Source organism: Halichoerus grypus, chromosome 10 (assembly GCF_964656455.1).
Source record: "Halichoerus grypus chromosome 10, mHalGry1.hap1.1, whole genome shotgun sequence".
In the NCBI taxonomy this organism is placed as follows: Eukaryota; Metazoa; Chordata; class Mammalia; order Carnivora; family Phocidae; genus Halichoerus; species Halichoerus grypus.
Genome location: NC_135721.1, coordinates 92,212,767 through 92,227,763, shown reverse-complemented (window position 1 = coordinate 92,227,763; position 14,997 = coordinate 92,212,767). Strand labels below are relative to the sequence as shown.

The 14,997-nt window shown below is 54.5% G+C and overlaps 1 protein-coding gene across 2 annotated transcripts; it reads right to left on the bottom strand.

The window, feature by feature from the left end:
* Nucleotides 1-9,380: 9,380 nt before the first annotated feature.
* Nucleotides 9,381-13,716, bottom strand: FOXA2 (forkhead box A2). Of its 2 annotated transcripts, XM_036069602.2 has the most exons (3): nt 13,564-13,716; nt 12,468-12,537; nt 9,381-11,388 (listed from the first exon to the last, which is right to left on the bottom strand). In XM_036069602.2, exons 2-3 carry the CDS (start codon nt 12,534-12,536, stop codon nt 10,081-10,083), a joined length of 1,377 nt encoding a protein of 458 aa, XP_035925495.1. In that variant the 5' UTR covers nt 12,537; nt 13,564-13,716; the 3' UTR covers nt 9,381-10,080. The 2 variants fall into 2 exon arrangements, with proteins under 2 accessions (XP_035925495.1, XP_035925494.1); XM_036069601.2 differs by lacking the exon at nt 13,564-13,716 and having other exon boundaries at nt 12,468-12,579.
* Nucleotides 13,717-14,997: the final 1,281 nt, after the last annotated feature.

The window sequence follows — 14,997 nt, the reverse complement described above, 5'->3', positions numbered from 1 at the left end:
CTTAGAATCCAGTTGCCCAGAGCTTCCCCGCAAATCCCAAAATGGAAGATGCTAAGTCTGCAGGAAACCCCACACCATTAAAAACCCTGGAAACCCAGGGAACTCATCTTCCAGCAAGCTGAAAAGAAAAAAGGAGGCCTCCACTCCAAGCCTGTTTTCAGGAGGGCCCTGCTCATGCCACACTGGGTCCCCAGGGCCTAGCGCAAGCAGGTGTCACCACCAGCTCTTGCACACCCATGGGCCCATGTGCAGCTGCAACGTGAACACTGCCTTCTCTCAGACCGCAGGCCTACTGAGTGCTGGGCCACATCCTATCCTCCCTCTGTGACGGAAGCAGGCCAGTCCTCCTGGGCCAGTATCCTATTCAGGGGCAAACCTCTGAGGCCCGTGTTTATCCCGATCTGCATTTGTATATATGTGAGGGGGAGGCAAGCTGTGGGGGCTGGGGCCTTGCTGTTCTTGCAGCTGGGGCAGGGGCGAGGGCAGCGCTGAAGCCCAGCTGTGGGTGGTGCGTGCATTCCAGCTGTGCTGTCACCTGTGCGGTCAGGCCACCAGGTGTGGGTCAGGGGGAGGTCAGAGGCAAGAGTCTCTCAGAACATTCCTGGCCCCTGCTCCAGAATCCCCAGTAAGGAATACCACTGGCAGCTACATCTCAAGAAATAACTTGGCCATGTGCATTGTTTAAGCCCATGTCAGGTCACTGTTTCTGCCCCTGACCTTGTTTTCTCTTCCCCGGCATGTTCTCTTTCTAATCACACCATATAAGAGCCACCTAGGTGCTGATTCCCTCCCTGTCTCCCGCCCTCCAGCATTAGCCAGCCAGAGCCTCTGCAGCTTCCACGGGGTGCAGTCCTGATTGAACCTCTCTGGCCGGCTTTGAGAAACTGTGGTCACATAGGAATACTGGGTTGCTCCAAAAGAGAAAATAAGAATCCAGCCTGATCCCAGACATAATGCATCCTAATCTCTTGTAGGACAGCAGGTGGGGTCTCTGCCATCCTAGCAAGGAGGACCCATGCCTCATTCTTCTGGAGAGCTTCCTGTTTCTTTCCAGCTTTCTCCTAACATTTCAGCCTTCCTCTCTACCAACAGCAGTTCACTGTATTCTGGAGAAAGCAGCTTTCCTACTACATTGAGAAGTCTGTGCCCAGGGTCAGAGGAGGCCACTAGAAGTTGAAAGAACATAGCGTTGCAAGACTTGAGTTCAATGCTGAGCTCTGAAATCAGAACAGGTTCCCTAACTTCTCTCCGCCCCGGGTCCATTACTCATAAATTCTGGCACCTACCAGTGGGGCATGGGGAAGCTTAAATGAGGTCATGTTCATGAAGCCACCTTGCACAGTGTCTGGCACAAGGGGGACCCTACTCATTGGTGGCTGAAGTGAATACAATTGTGATAAAGAAAAGCGAGGGGGGGATGCGTGGTGGGTGGCAGGAGCTGAGAAACACCAAGAAGGTAGGACAAAGGGTACAAGTTTTGCCAAGAAGTTGACTCGCTTTTCTGCATAGAGGGTGAATTTTCTCAGCTAATAAGCAGTTGAAGTTACAACTCCTTTCTGTGTGTGAACAGCTCAGTTTAACGTAATTCAGAGTTGCAGGCTAAATGAAAAATATATAATGGATTGGTCTTTTTCATTTTAAAATTCTTAGATAGGGTTTTAGAGGACAGAGCAAGTAGAGAGCTTGAGCAGAGGGTTGTATGTTTTTACAAAGGAGTCCACATGTTGACACCCTGATTTCTTTGCTAAAGATGCCTCTGGCCTCCATACAGAACTCCCTATGACCCAGGTCCTGCCCTGGCTGACACATCACCCTATTCCTTCACGGAAAATGACGTATAATCATCCTCTGCCCTTTCCAGTTCTCCAGCCACCCATGTCATGCCTTAACTCCTCTCAAGCCTTCTCCTCCAAACACTTCTCAGTATTATGTGTCCACTTCCAAGTAATGTGCTTTTAACAACCATGTCTTCAAATTAGCAGTGCGTGTTCTTTTTTAAGTGAGCAAAAATTTTCCAATAAAATTCATTATATAATTATGTCTGCTTTGTGAAAAAAAAAAGAGATAATGAATTGAGATCATCTTTCTAATGAAATAACAAGTCAAAATTCACACGCACATAGTCCTGTTTTGATTCGCTGGGGTCATTACCAACCCTGGTCCAAAAACATCCCTGCTTATTCTCGAACCCTGTGGTTTTATTCTTTTCAGATGAATGAAACAATAGAAAAGCTGATTTACCTATGCAGGAAGTCTCGTTCTCAACCATTGAAGCAAGCAGAAGCAGAATCCTTTCTTCAAGGAGAACTGAACCACAGCAAACAATTTCTCACTCTGAAGTTCTAATGGCAAGAAATACTCTAGGATTTCTTCCTCACACATGTTGGTGATGCTGAAATTTTCCCTCTCAGTTAATTTCATACGTTAAAGTTAAATAAATATGATATTGCTGGCATGGTGTCCTGACATCAGAGGGAATGTTACTGCCTCTAATTAGCTTCAAGAGGGGGGTAAACCCCAGGCCCTTACTCCAATGAGAACGTGAGACCTCTAGTTTTGCATGAATGAAAACAACTTAATTTGTGTTGCTTCTTTTAGCAATCCAGCTATCAGTTGTGTTACCTGACAGTAAAATATCCCCCCTTCTTTGGTGGGTGGGGGCGGAGAGATAAGAAAAGGAGGAGGAAAAGAAGGAGGAGGAGGAGAAGAGGAAGAAGGAGAAGGAGGAGGAAGGGGGAGGATGAAGATGAGAAAGAGGAGAAGAAGAAGATGAGGAGAAGGAGAAGAGGAAGAAGAGGAAGGGGAAGAGGAAGAGGAAGAAGGGAGAAGTGTAAAGAGTAAGTCGTCAAAGCATTTTAATGGGAACCTGGTGAGGAGGACAGGGGCACGTGTGACCAGTTCACGTCTTGCTGGCAGTGAGCTCAGAGCTCTGAGGAACAGCCACTGATATGAAAAATAAGAAAACTATTGGGAGGATGTGCTTGTAAAACACCCTTGCTCTCTCTACCTGGACAGGAGAGGGACTCCGGTGGCAGCTTCTTCTGCAGGGGATAAAAGAATCTGGAATGATCCCCATGGGTGTAGGGGCTGAGGGGGAGGGGAGAATAGGAATCACCTCCAATCTGGCAATAGGGACCACGACGGAATGACAGCTTGTAAAATAAGCCTCCATCAGTCTCCCAGGAGACAGCCGGCCTCAACTTGGGTGTTCCCCGCTTGTTAGCCTCAATCATAATTGGTCTCTCCTCCCATCCCACGTTGTTGGTTTTCTGTGTGTGGCTTTTGGTGTGAGCGTGTTAGGTCATCAACAAGTACAATGGCGGGAGGGGGTGAGGGGGGACACACATGATTGTTTTAAAGAAGAAAGGAGAAAAAGGATAAGAGAGTGGGCAGGAAGGCTGTGAACAGAATGGGGAAGATGCCCCAGGATTTAGGCTTCCGAGGCAACCCCTGGAGAGCTCCAGGGTAGGGCGCTCCCTGGGAGTTTTGTCAAAGGGAGAAGAAGCCCCCTGGAGGTGGGGACCCCGCTGAGCTCCACTGGGGACGAGCATCTATTCTGTGCAATTTTTGTTTGCTTGTCTCTGGAGGTGCCTGCAACATCCTGCCCATATCCGGTGAATCTCATCAAAAAGGAGTTTTTCAAAAACTCCCAATGGTTATGGCATGCCATAGAAAGGATGTGAGTCTGAAGCCGAAGGCCTAAAGCTCAGCCCGGGGCCCTCTGGGGGCAAGCAGGCACACGAGCATGTTCCAGTCACCCTTTCTCCATCCATTTCTTTTTAAAGTTTCTCCCACTCCCCTCATGATGTTTTTTTCTCCATCCCTCATGTTTTCTTTTCTCCTCTTCTCAGAGGAAAACCAGTCCTGGGGGTAGAGGGTATGAGAAACTTGTGATCTGAACTCTGTAAAGCTGAGAGGGACACAGATACAGCACATTGGTTTTGCTCAAAGGGGCCACGTGAGGTTCTGAGAGCCTCAGATATTTACAGATATTACTGTAAGAAGAACTTTTGAGGGGGAAGAGGAAGCAACAGAAATGTAAGGAAAATCAAGTCACAAACTTTGGAAGTTTTTTCTTGTGTTTGTGTTTTTGTTTTAATTTCACTCCATCACCCCTTGCTTGCCATGGTGCTGTGGCCAAAGCTGGTCTCCACAGCGTCCCTAGCCCAGCAAAACCATTTGGGGTCTCAAATCTTGCTCTTCTGATACAGCAGGGACAGCAAATTGGGGTTGGAGTCTCTAAGGTGCGTGCTGCGGGTGTCGTGGGGCCTCTTCTGTGCGTCAGGACTTGGTGCCTACAAGTCTGTGGGCATTGGCGGGCACCGACTGTCCTGCAATGTCCAGGCCCATGGTGGGTAGGGGACTCTGAGAATATTCCCTGTCCTATCGCCTGTGGCAGGGTGACGATTCACAGACAGAAAAGGCCCTGCCGCTTCCTCTGGACGGTTCTGGTTTATACATTCCGGAAGACTTGTCTCGGCGCACCTCGCCTTCAAAGCCGGCGGTACCTCCAGGCCCCGACGCTTAGGAGAATGCGCTGCCCCTGAGAAAACCAGTTACCCGGAGGTACCTCCAGGTACCTTCTTGAGCAAACACCTGCCCTATGCCCTATTAAGCCTCATTGTCGCTTCTCCCCGCCCCACCCCCACGTTAAAAGGCCCCCAAAGCACTGAGGACCTGCTTTTCTTTATAAAGCCGGGAGAAGGCAGGCGATAAAGATCAGGCGTTTAAATTGGCCATTTGGAAGATTACATCTCTTCAGCGACGGTCTTTCTTTCAAAACTCGCACTGAATTGAGGGCCGCGGCTACTCCGCACCCGGCTCTCAAAGGCCGGGCACCTTTTCATTCGGCCGTGAGTGGGCTGGGCTGGGTGACCGGGCGCCATCAAAGGCCCGAGGGAAGGCCGTGGGGCGACACTCGTCTAATGACAAGTAATTGACGGATTCGAGGCCGCGCATTACCAGAGGAACGGGGAGGCATTAATTATTTAAAAACGATTAGCCTAGTCGTATGTCCTGCAGGCGTTCCATCTTGTTTAGGGAAGATAACCCGCCACGAGCCGGAACCGTGGCTTTGGAGCGCAGCGGGCTCTCTGCCCAGCCCGCCGCGGGTGACGTGGACAAAGGTGCGCGGCCCGGGGCGCCAGGGAAGGCGGGGAGGGGGACCCATGCTCCCCACACAGAGATGCCCACATAACTGACACTGACAATCATAGGGACCTATTTCTGCCCTTTTGAGTTCGGGATCTGGTGATTCCGGGGCAGACGGGAAGAGCGCTTGTCTCCCCGCCTGGCGAAATACCTAGAAGTCTTCGCGGGCTTCAAACAAGGCCGGATGTCTAGCCCTTTAAAACAAACACCCTAAGGGAAATGCAAATTTCAGGGGACATCTGGTAGACCCCAGAGGAAAGACACCTTTTCAGTACCCTATACCCTGTTCTGGAAACCCGGAGTTCCTGCAGTTTCAACTGGCAGCTTTGGAACTTCTAGCTTTCCGAGTCGGCGTCTTTCCGCCGGCGCAGAAAGATGCGATTGGTTCTGTTCGGCCCTCCAAACTCCCGTCCTCCCGCACCGCAGCGCGCCCCTGCACCGGGCCAGCTTCTGGGAAAATGAGGATAAAAGGCCTAGTGGCCTATTTCTGTCTCCACCCACCCCCCACCCGGCGTCCCGCTTGTAACACCCGAAGCTCCAGAACCTGTCTGCAGCGGTGCGCGCCTGTGCGTAAAGGGCACCTGCCGCTTCTTGCAGCGAGAAAGAAAGTTTACTCCTTTCTCGGAAAGGCCTTGTCCCTCCCCTGATGGCCTCGTGGCGTCGACTCCCACTACTGCCCGATTTAGGGACTTTGGGCAAAAGCCTAGACCAGACTGGAACCCGTACGCCCAGGGATTGGGGGGGAGGGCTTCGCCACTCTCGGGCCTCTGTCCCCGCAGCCACCCGGTACCAGCACGCCGTTTTCCGCGGCACCCACCCCAGACTCTGAGGCCAAGGGCGTTCCCCCCACCCCCACCCTCTCACTGTCCTTAGGAAACGCGAGGCCGTCGGATCGAATCTACAGCCCAGAGGCGCTGCAGGAGCCTGGCTTCCCGTAGCTTCGGGGCCCCACCAAGCTCTCTATGCTCAGAACCCAGATTGAGTCTGTTTGCAACTCTTCTCCCCCTTATCCACCCACACCTTGCATTCTCAGAAATCCCCGAAAAAAAGACCACCTCCCAAACTCCAGGTTTCTTCACTGACTTAGCTTCTCACTCCCTACATCGCAACCCCACCTCGCAACCCCTCGCGTTGGAGCCCTTCGAAGGGAAAGGGACTGGCTGGGGGAGGGGAGGCGCGCGGACGGGAATGGGGGGCGGACGCTGCCCAGGGGACCTGGTTATGGCCCCAGAGTGGGCGCGCTCCCTACCTGCGGTGCGGCGGGCGGGCGGCAGAGCGTCCAGCGCGCGGAGGGAGGCGGCCGACTGCTCCGAGCCGAGGCATCTCCGCATTTATTTGAGCTCAAACCGAGCGACTGTTGACTTTAGCACACAAAGCAAAGATTTCACTGCCCGCTAGTTTAAAAATGAATATTTTACCAAGATATCGATCAGCGTTATAAAATTCAGTTAAGTACAATGGGATCCTAGCAAAAAAAAAAAAAAAAAAGAATAATAAAGGAGGGGGAGGCAATATAATATCTGTGCAAATTTGCTGAAGTGTGACGTGGCATGGAAAGTTTACCCTCCTGGAATTCGGATCTAGAATGTTTTTTTCGGTTGTTTACTGACTTTGTTTATTCACAGATCACGGTTGCTTAAACCGACGCGCGGACGGCGCGGGGGGAAAAGGAAGAAAAAGAGAGGGAGGAAAAAAGAAACGCCGCACCCTACAATACTTAAAGAGTTGGGGAAAGCGGGCGGAGGACGATCTGTGAGCTAGAGAGCTTGGAGCCGGGCTGGGGGAGGGGTCTGAGGCGGGTGGGGAGGGGGGGCGGTGTGTGTGAAAGACACAAGAAGCGCAGAAAAGCCTCCGAAAGCGCCCGGCTCCCCGACATCCTTTTTATGTATTCGGACAGAACTATATCTTATCGGCCGGGATCAGTGGAGGGGGGGAGCGCTAAGTAGTTTAAAACGACCCTCGCACAATGGGCGTGCGATACGAAACATAGCAGGTTAGGGCAGCGCTTTCAGTCTCCATTGTCCCCCACTCGGCCCCCGGCCCTGCCTCTCGGCTCCTTCGCCACGGGAGCCTTTTATGTGATAATGAAACACATTTCAGGCCGGGCTCACGACGTGTGTGTCCTTGCCAGGGGGAGAGACGGGCCTGATTGCTGGCTGCGGCCTCCGGATCCCCCCCACCCCCACCCCGCCCCAATTTCTCTTCCTTGTGTTCCTGGGACAATGTGGCATGTTAAAAAGGGATTTGGAGACGGGGGGGGGGACGTGAGGGGAGGGCAAACCCCCTCAAGCGCGTGGGAAGGCCTGGGCTTGAGGAGGCAGAGACCCCGCAAGGTGGCAGAGGGCGAAGCGGGGGAGGGGGGTTCTCCAGGGTTGAGGCGAACCTGGGACACTCCAGGTTTGGATGGTCAATAAGCCCAAAAATCTAGTCCCTGAAAACAGGGTCCTGGGCTGTGAAACTGACACAAAAAAGTCCCGGCTTCAGAAGCCTGCGGAGAATAACCGCCCACCTTAAGACAGCTGTGCATGGTCCATCCCTAAATCTGCGGGGACACTGGCTCCTGCCCTCGCCCCGCCAGCTTGTAGGCCCGCACATGCCCCAGGCAAAGTCAAAACCGGGCCCCCTTTGCGCACCCAGGCCGCGCTTCGCTTCTGGGGTCTCCAGTTCGGTTGGCTGCCTATTTAGGGAGGCTACGCCATCTGTAGGGAGATACAGCAAGATTTGTAAAAATCTATTCTGGGTCTTTCTTTATACTTTTGGATTTTTCTTTTAAGGCTCACAAAATACCTCCTCAGACCTTTTGGCCCTGCAATCCTGGCTCCCCAACCTGGGCTAACTGAACGCTGTCCAAAGGCTGCGGTGTTTGTGGGGAGGCGGAGTAAGCACATCTGCAGACCCTGGGCTCTCACCACTGGCCAGAGTCACTGGACAAGCAGCGCAAGATACCCCCTTATCTCCACCTCATCCCCAAATATACCTTATTTTTAAAAAGGAAGCTTGGACCATCACCCTGAGCGATCCCTTTAAACACCAATTACAGGAGAAAGTCTGTTTCTCCAGATCAGGTGCTGGAGCGGGAGGAGGTGGTCCCAGAAGCCTCACGGCTCTCTTGGTATAGCTAGGACTGCCGAAGCTGTGCAGAACACCTAAGTGAAGGAGGAGGGTAGGATAGGGTGGTGGAGTGTAGACAGAGACCTGAGGCTGTAGGATCCAGGCAGAGTTCCAATTCCACAGGAGGGTAAAGGGGTGCCAGAGAAGCAGAGATGAAAGTGCTGCACCAGGAATTTGCAAATCCAGTCTGGGTTCACTGACTTGAAGGGAGGCCTAAGATTGGAAATACAGTAAAATCCAGGCTTCTCCCTAGAGAAGTCGGCCCCCTGGGGCCCAAGAGACATCAACTACATTGTACCTTCACATGACCCAGATGGGAAATTAAGATACATAGTTTTCTCCCTACTTTAAAGCTAAACCTGCATCAAACCCAGGGAATGGTCCACCTTGGATCTGTGTGTTTCATTGTGTGTAAAGATAAACTCAAAACTCCAAAAGTGGGGTGCCTGGGTGGCTCAGTCATTGAGTGTCTGCCTTCCGCTCAGGTCATGGTCCCAGGGTCCTGGGATCGAGCCCCACATCTGGCTCCCTGCTCCGCGGGAAGCCTGCTTCTCCCTTTCCCACTCCCCTGCTTGTGTTCTCTCTCTCGCTGTGTCTCTCTCTGTCAAATAAATAAATAAAAATCTTTAAAAAAAACCTCCAAAAGTAATCATAAATAATATCAATTTCTATTTAATGATGTGCTTGCTTAAGTGTTTAGGGGGAAGTGTACTGATGTCTGAAATTTACTTTGCAATGCGTTTAGGTCTATGGCCATATCACTCTGAATGCGCTTGATAGCATCTGAAATGCATTTAGAAAAAATAACCTGAATTGACGAACGGAGGTGTAGATAGCTGGACAGATATGTGATATAACAAGTATAGTGAAACAATAACTGTTGGATCTGGGCAATGGGTACGTGTGTTTTCTGTAAAATCTGTTCAACTTCAGTATGTCTGACAGTTTCAATAATAAAATGTTAAAATAACAACCATCATGCCCTCCCTTCACCAAAATAAAATGAAATCTGCAACCAGCCAGGATCCCCTTCCCCACACTTTTAAATAATTTCTGGACCTGTTTATTTTTCAAGTCAGGCAAAGGGAAAAAAAATCTTGAAGATTCAAGGGGTAAAACTGGCAATAACACTTTAATATAGATTTGTGGAACTCTGGCCCTTTCAGCCAGAACACACATTTATAAGCCATAAATAAAACACGCAGAAACCATAAATTAATCAGACCCGAGACCTGGATTTCACCGTGTCAAGAATGGGAATGCATTTTTTTTTTCTTTTCTTGGTCATTTACAACAGACCCTTACATTTTTTTTTCTTTTTAAACAATAGTACAACTCTGCTTCTCTGTTAAAACTACATGGTTTTACACTGAGTCACTCACAAAAGTTTGTGGGTTTTTTTGTTTTTGTTTTTTTTGTTGTTTTTTGTTTTTTAATAAAGTAAGACTTCCCTGCAACAGCAGCAATGGAGGAGAAAGACAACAACAAAAAATCAGAACTCTCAAATGCTTAAAGAAGCAGGCGTCTACACAGTAGTGGAAACCGGAGGCTTTTTGCTCTTTTCTTCCTCTTTTCTGTTTGTTTGTTTTTGACTATTTCTCTTTTTGCCTTCCCTCCTTATATAGAATAACAGATATCAGTGTGGCCCCTCTGTTTGGGAGGGAGAGCTGCCGAAGGTGAGGGGAGACTGCTGTCCTGGGGGTGGGGATGTAATGGATTTCTTCTCCCTTGGATCTCTCTAACACCCCTTCCTCAAACTCTCCGCCCCACTTCCTCTCTCTTGTCCTTGTCCCGGGCTAGCCCGCTCCAGCCGTCTTCTTAAGAGGAGTTCATTATGGGCCGGGAGTACACTCCCTGGTAGTAGGAGGTGTCTGCGGCCAGGGGCGAGGCGTCCAGGCCCGCTTTGTTCGTGACCGGGCCCATGGCCAGGCTACCCGGCATTGGGGAACCGTAGCCAGGGTAGTGCATCACCTGTTCGTAGGCCTTGAGGTCCATTTTGTGGGGCTGGTGGTGGTGGTGGCTGTGGTGGTGTTGCTGCTCCGAGGACATGAGGTTGTTGATGGAGAAGGGGTGGTTGAAGGCGTAGTGGTGCTCCGGCTTAAGATGGGCCTCGGGCGGCAGGCCTGGGTGATGGGGGGGCCCTAGCAGGTGGGCCGCCGCCTGCTGCTGCTGCTGCCCCGGCGACGGCGCCGGCTCCGGGGGGCTCAGGGCCGCGGCCGGCGTCCCCTTCAGCTCGCCCAGGGCCCCTCGCTTGTGCTCCTGGCACGGAGAGGCGCTCGAGTGGGGCGACTCAGTGCCCGCCGGAGTCTCGGAGGCCGGCCCGGGGGCCTCCCCGAGCTGGCCCTGCGAGGTCTGGGCCCCCGCGGCCCCCTTCTTGCCACCGCCCGTGGCGCCTGAGGCTTCCTTCAGGGCCAGCTGCTTCTCACACTTGAAGCGTTTCTGGCGGCGCAAGTAGCACCCGTTCTCGAACATGTTGCCCGAGTCGGGGTGCAGGGTCCAGAAGGAGCCCTTGCCGGGCTTGTCGGGCGAGCGGGGCACCTTGAGGAAACAGTCGTTGAAAGACAGCGAGTGGCGGATAGAGTTCTGCCAGCGCTGCTGGTTCTGCCGGTAGAAGGGGAAGAGGTCCATGATCCACTGGTAGATCTCGCTCAGCGTCAGCATCTTGTTGGGGCTCTGCTGGATGGCCATGGTGATGAGCGAGATGTAGGAGTAGGGCGGCTTGGCGTGCGTGTAGCTGCGCCGGTACGTCTTGGGGTCGCGCGCGCGGCTCAGGCCTGCCTGCCCGTACATGGGGCTCATGGAGTTCATGTTGGCATAGGGGGTCAGGCCGCCCATGGCCCCGGCCGCCTGTCCCCCGAGAGGGCTGAGGCTGGGACTCAGGTGCGGCCCCATGCCCGCCACGCCGGCCGCCCCGGCTGAGCCGCCCATGCTCGCCATGGCGCCCGCACCGGGGGACATGCCGGCCAGGGACGGGCTCATGCCCGCGCCCACGTACGAAGACATGTTCATGGAGCCGGCGCTCATGTTGCCGGAGCCGCTGCCCATGGCGGCCGCGGACATGCTCATGTACGTGTTCATGCCGTTCATCCCCAGGCCGGCGTTCATGTTGCTCACGGAGGAGTAGCCCTGCGGACAGAGCCCAGGGAGGGAGGCGCACAGGGTTAGCACCGAAACTAGAGCGTGCCCTGACCTCCTACCCACCGGGCTAGCCCAGGCCCCCGCCTGCGGGGAGGTCTCTGGAGAGTCCTTCCCTCTCCTGCCCCGCCCCCCCCGCTGCCCGGGACACCAAGTCCGTTTCACCCGGAGCGCGCCGGGCTCTCCCTGGAGGAGGTGACAAGCAGGCTGCGGCAGTTTGCATGGGGCCGGATCCTAGCCCTTCTGTTCCGTGCTCGGATTCTAAAGCAAGGGTCCCCCGGAGTACCCCTAAGCCAGGCACCCCAAATGCATCTCCTTTCCCCAACTCTCACGCCAGCACACCGAGTCCGCGCCGCGGCCTCGGATGCCACCTCCGACCCTAGTGAACAACCTGTGGGTCACAGCCTAGGGCGCCCCGGCGGCCTCAAGCGGAGATTGTCCCAGGGTCCTCTCTGTTCATCCTTTCTCTCTCTCTCTCTCTCTCTCTCTCTCTCTCTCTCTCTCTCTCGGGACCCCATCCTTGGCCCCAGGGGAACCAAAACCCAGTGCCTGCGCAGAGTCTGGGGCCAGCTGGAGGCACTGAGTGTAGGGGCAGGGAGGAGACCGAGAACTGAACTACGAGGAGACCGAGAACTGAACTACACGCGGCTGGGCTTTGCAGCCACAAACTTCCTTTCTCTTTGTCCCTAGTTTTTGAATCTGCCTCTACCTCAGCCCCCAACTCCTACCCACCTTCTCTCCAGCTCCCCACCCCCTCGCCGGCCGACCTCCCACCCCTCCCCAGCCGCGCGCTGCCAAACATAACTCTGTTAGGATAGTGCGTGGCTCGGCCACGAAGAGGATTTGGAGGCGCCGCAAGTCAATATTTGATCACAAAGTTAATATTATCTCAAGGCTAACAGTGTGTCGTATAAAAAAGAGACCCATTTGAGTCGAAGGAGGGTGGAAAAGGCGGCTGCCCAGAGTGGCTGGGGGTGGGGGGCGGGTGCCGGCGAGGGAAGCGGTCCTGAGGTTGGGGAACAGTGCGAACGCCACCACCCCACTTCCCCCTGGAAAAGGCGAGTGCCTACCTCCGGCTCGGCATAGTAGCTGCTCCAGTCGGACGGCTCGTGCCCTTCCATCTTCACCGCTCCCAGCATACTGGAAGCCGAGTGCATGGCAGTTTAAAATTTAACAGCCACAACAAACGACCAGCAATCACCCCCCACCCCCACCCTCTTTAAAAAAAAAAAAAAAGTCAGCCAAGGCACGGTCCCCTCCCTCCCTCTCTCGCACTCCCTCTCTCCGGTTCCACTCCCTCTCTCTCCCTTGGCCGGCCGGAGGCGGTAGTTGGAATGGGCGGGAGGGGTCAGCCACGGGAGGAGGGGGCCAAGGATGGGAGGAGGCCCGACCCGAGCCCCGCTGTAGGGAGCGCCCGCCGCCCGCCGCCGCCGCCGCCGCGCTTGCGGGCTGCTGGGCGGAGGCCGAGGTTGGCAGTGCGAGCTGCCCGGAGGCGGCGGGAAGCGCGCGGCGCGGGGGCGGGTGGGGGGGTGGAAAGAGGGAGGAGGAGAAGAGGAGGAGGAGGTGGAGGAGGAGGAGGAGGAGGAGGAGAGGAGGAGGAGGAGGAGGTGTGGACGGCGGAGCGGACAAGTGCCGCAGTGACGTGGGCGGCTGGTGATATAGCGCGGCGCGCCGGCGCGGGCCTCCAATCCCCAGACCCGGGGCAGCCCATTTGAATAATCAGCTCCCACCTAGGTGAGAGGGAGCCTCGGCAGGCGCCCGGCACCTGCCCCTCGGCGCCCGGCGCCCGCCCCACAGCCGCCGCGCCCCACACCAGTACCAGGCCAGGCGAGCGGGGCGAGTGGGCGCGCAGGCTCCCTGCTCCAGCCCCCTTTCCCCCCGCGCGCGCGGGGAGTGCCCGTGGGAGGAGGGACCTGGGAGGAAGCCACCCCGGGAGCGGCCCAAGGCTCTGACGCCCGCCCGGTCCCCTAGCGCCCGGCGCCTGGTGCGCCTGTCCGAGGGCGCGCCCGGCCTCCGCGCCAGGTTGCCCCTCCGCAGAGCCTTAGAAACGCCGCATTTACTCATCCCGGGTTTCTTCGCTCTCAGTGCTCATTTCCTGTCAAAACGACAAGACGGTGACAGAGCCAATTTGCAAAGCGCTGTCGTATTTAGAAAAACTGTACACACCTTGAACTCGCCTGCCGCTGCTCCTGGGAGGCCCCTCCCTGTTACAGTTAAGACCCAGAGAGGCTCCGGAAGGCGTTCGGGGAGCGCCTGGTCCGGCCGTCGCGGCTTTCGCCTCCTCCGAGCCCAGCCACCCGCGACCGGCAGGGAGGTGGCTGTCGGGCAAGAGCACTGTCCGATCGCCCAGAGCAGGGCGCACGCGGCCCCGCCAGCTGCAGTCGACGGTTGGGAGACTGCTATTTGTCTCTGACATTCAGGACGCCGTGTTTCAAGGTTACTTTGCAGTCACAACCGAGGTGCCCACAGCATTTCGTAACTAAAACAAACAGGGCAGGAGGTGGGGGGTGAGGCGGGAGGAGAGAGGGGAATAAAGGAATCAATAATGGGACACATGGAATTTACTTCAGGAGGGTCTCTGTTCTCTGCTTTCTTGAGAGGCTCTTTTGTAAGAATTAGAAGCCCCGCAATCATATACTTCCTTTTTTTTTTGCTCCAGCTTCTGGGTTCAGATTATCATCTGTCCTGGGCCAGCTATCAACACCCTAATGAGCCCAGATTGCAGGGTTTTGGGGTATTACAGGTGTTTGATGTGGACTTCTTTTCTTGGTTCTAAAAACAGGCTGGGCCATGAGGATCCAGCCCTGTGCCCCCATCTCAGAGATAAAGAACAAATAGGAAATCGTGGGTATCTGGCGCACCTGTCCGATGTGATGGGTAATGGTGCCAGAAGACAGGGGCGAGGTGGCAGGCCCTGAGCTGAGCACCGAGAATGGAAGGACTGTGTGAGGGTCAGTCTAGAAGGACAGCAAGGAAGAGCAGTAAGCCACCCCTTCCCGCTTCCCCCGGTATCTCAGGCCTGCATCACTTTAAACCAGATGCAGTCGCTGGCACCACCTTTTATGCTGAACCTCAAATGGTTTGACCCATTCATAGTGAGGGGGTTAATGAACCCCACCTAGAGAGTGCCAGGGCAGGATCCCCCAAATCCGAAGTCTGTGTGGCTTTGAAAGCCACTCGCAGTGCGGAGGGCTCCAGGGAGAGGCCAGCAGGCCCAGTGCACCTGGGAAGTGTGTTGTGGGGTGTATGCACCTTAGAGTAAGTGTGTGCTGGGGAGCCAAAGGGACCGGATTCCCAGCATCTCTCACCGGGTCTCAGAGCATGAGGGGAGCAATTTAACTGTTCTCCCCAGGGCTTGGGGAAGACGGGTGCACACTGGTGCTCAAAAGGTAAGTTTTTTAAAAGCTTTCTGCAGAGGCCTAGGGCCAGCTACATACATACACACACCTCAAAACACACTGTCAATCCCACCCCCCAAGGAGCCCTTCTCAAATTCAGTAAAAAAAAAAAAAAAAAAAAAGAGCGAGACGCCCAAACAGACAAACCTGCGAAACAACGACAGATAGCTTTCTGGTGTGTATGGAATCGCACATTCTGGTT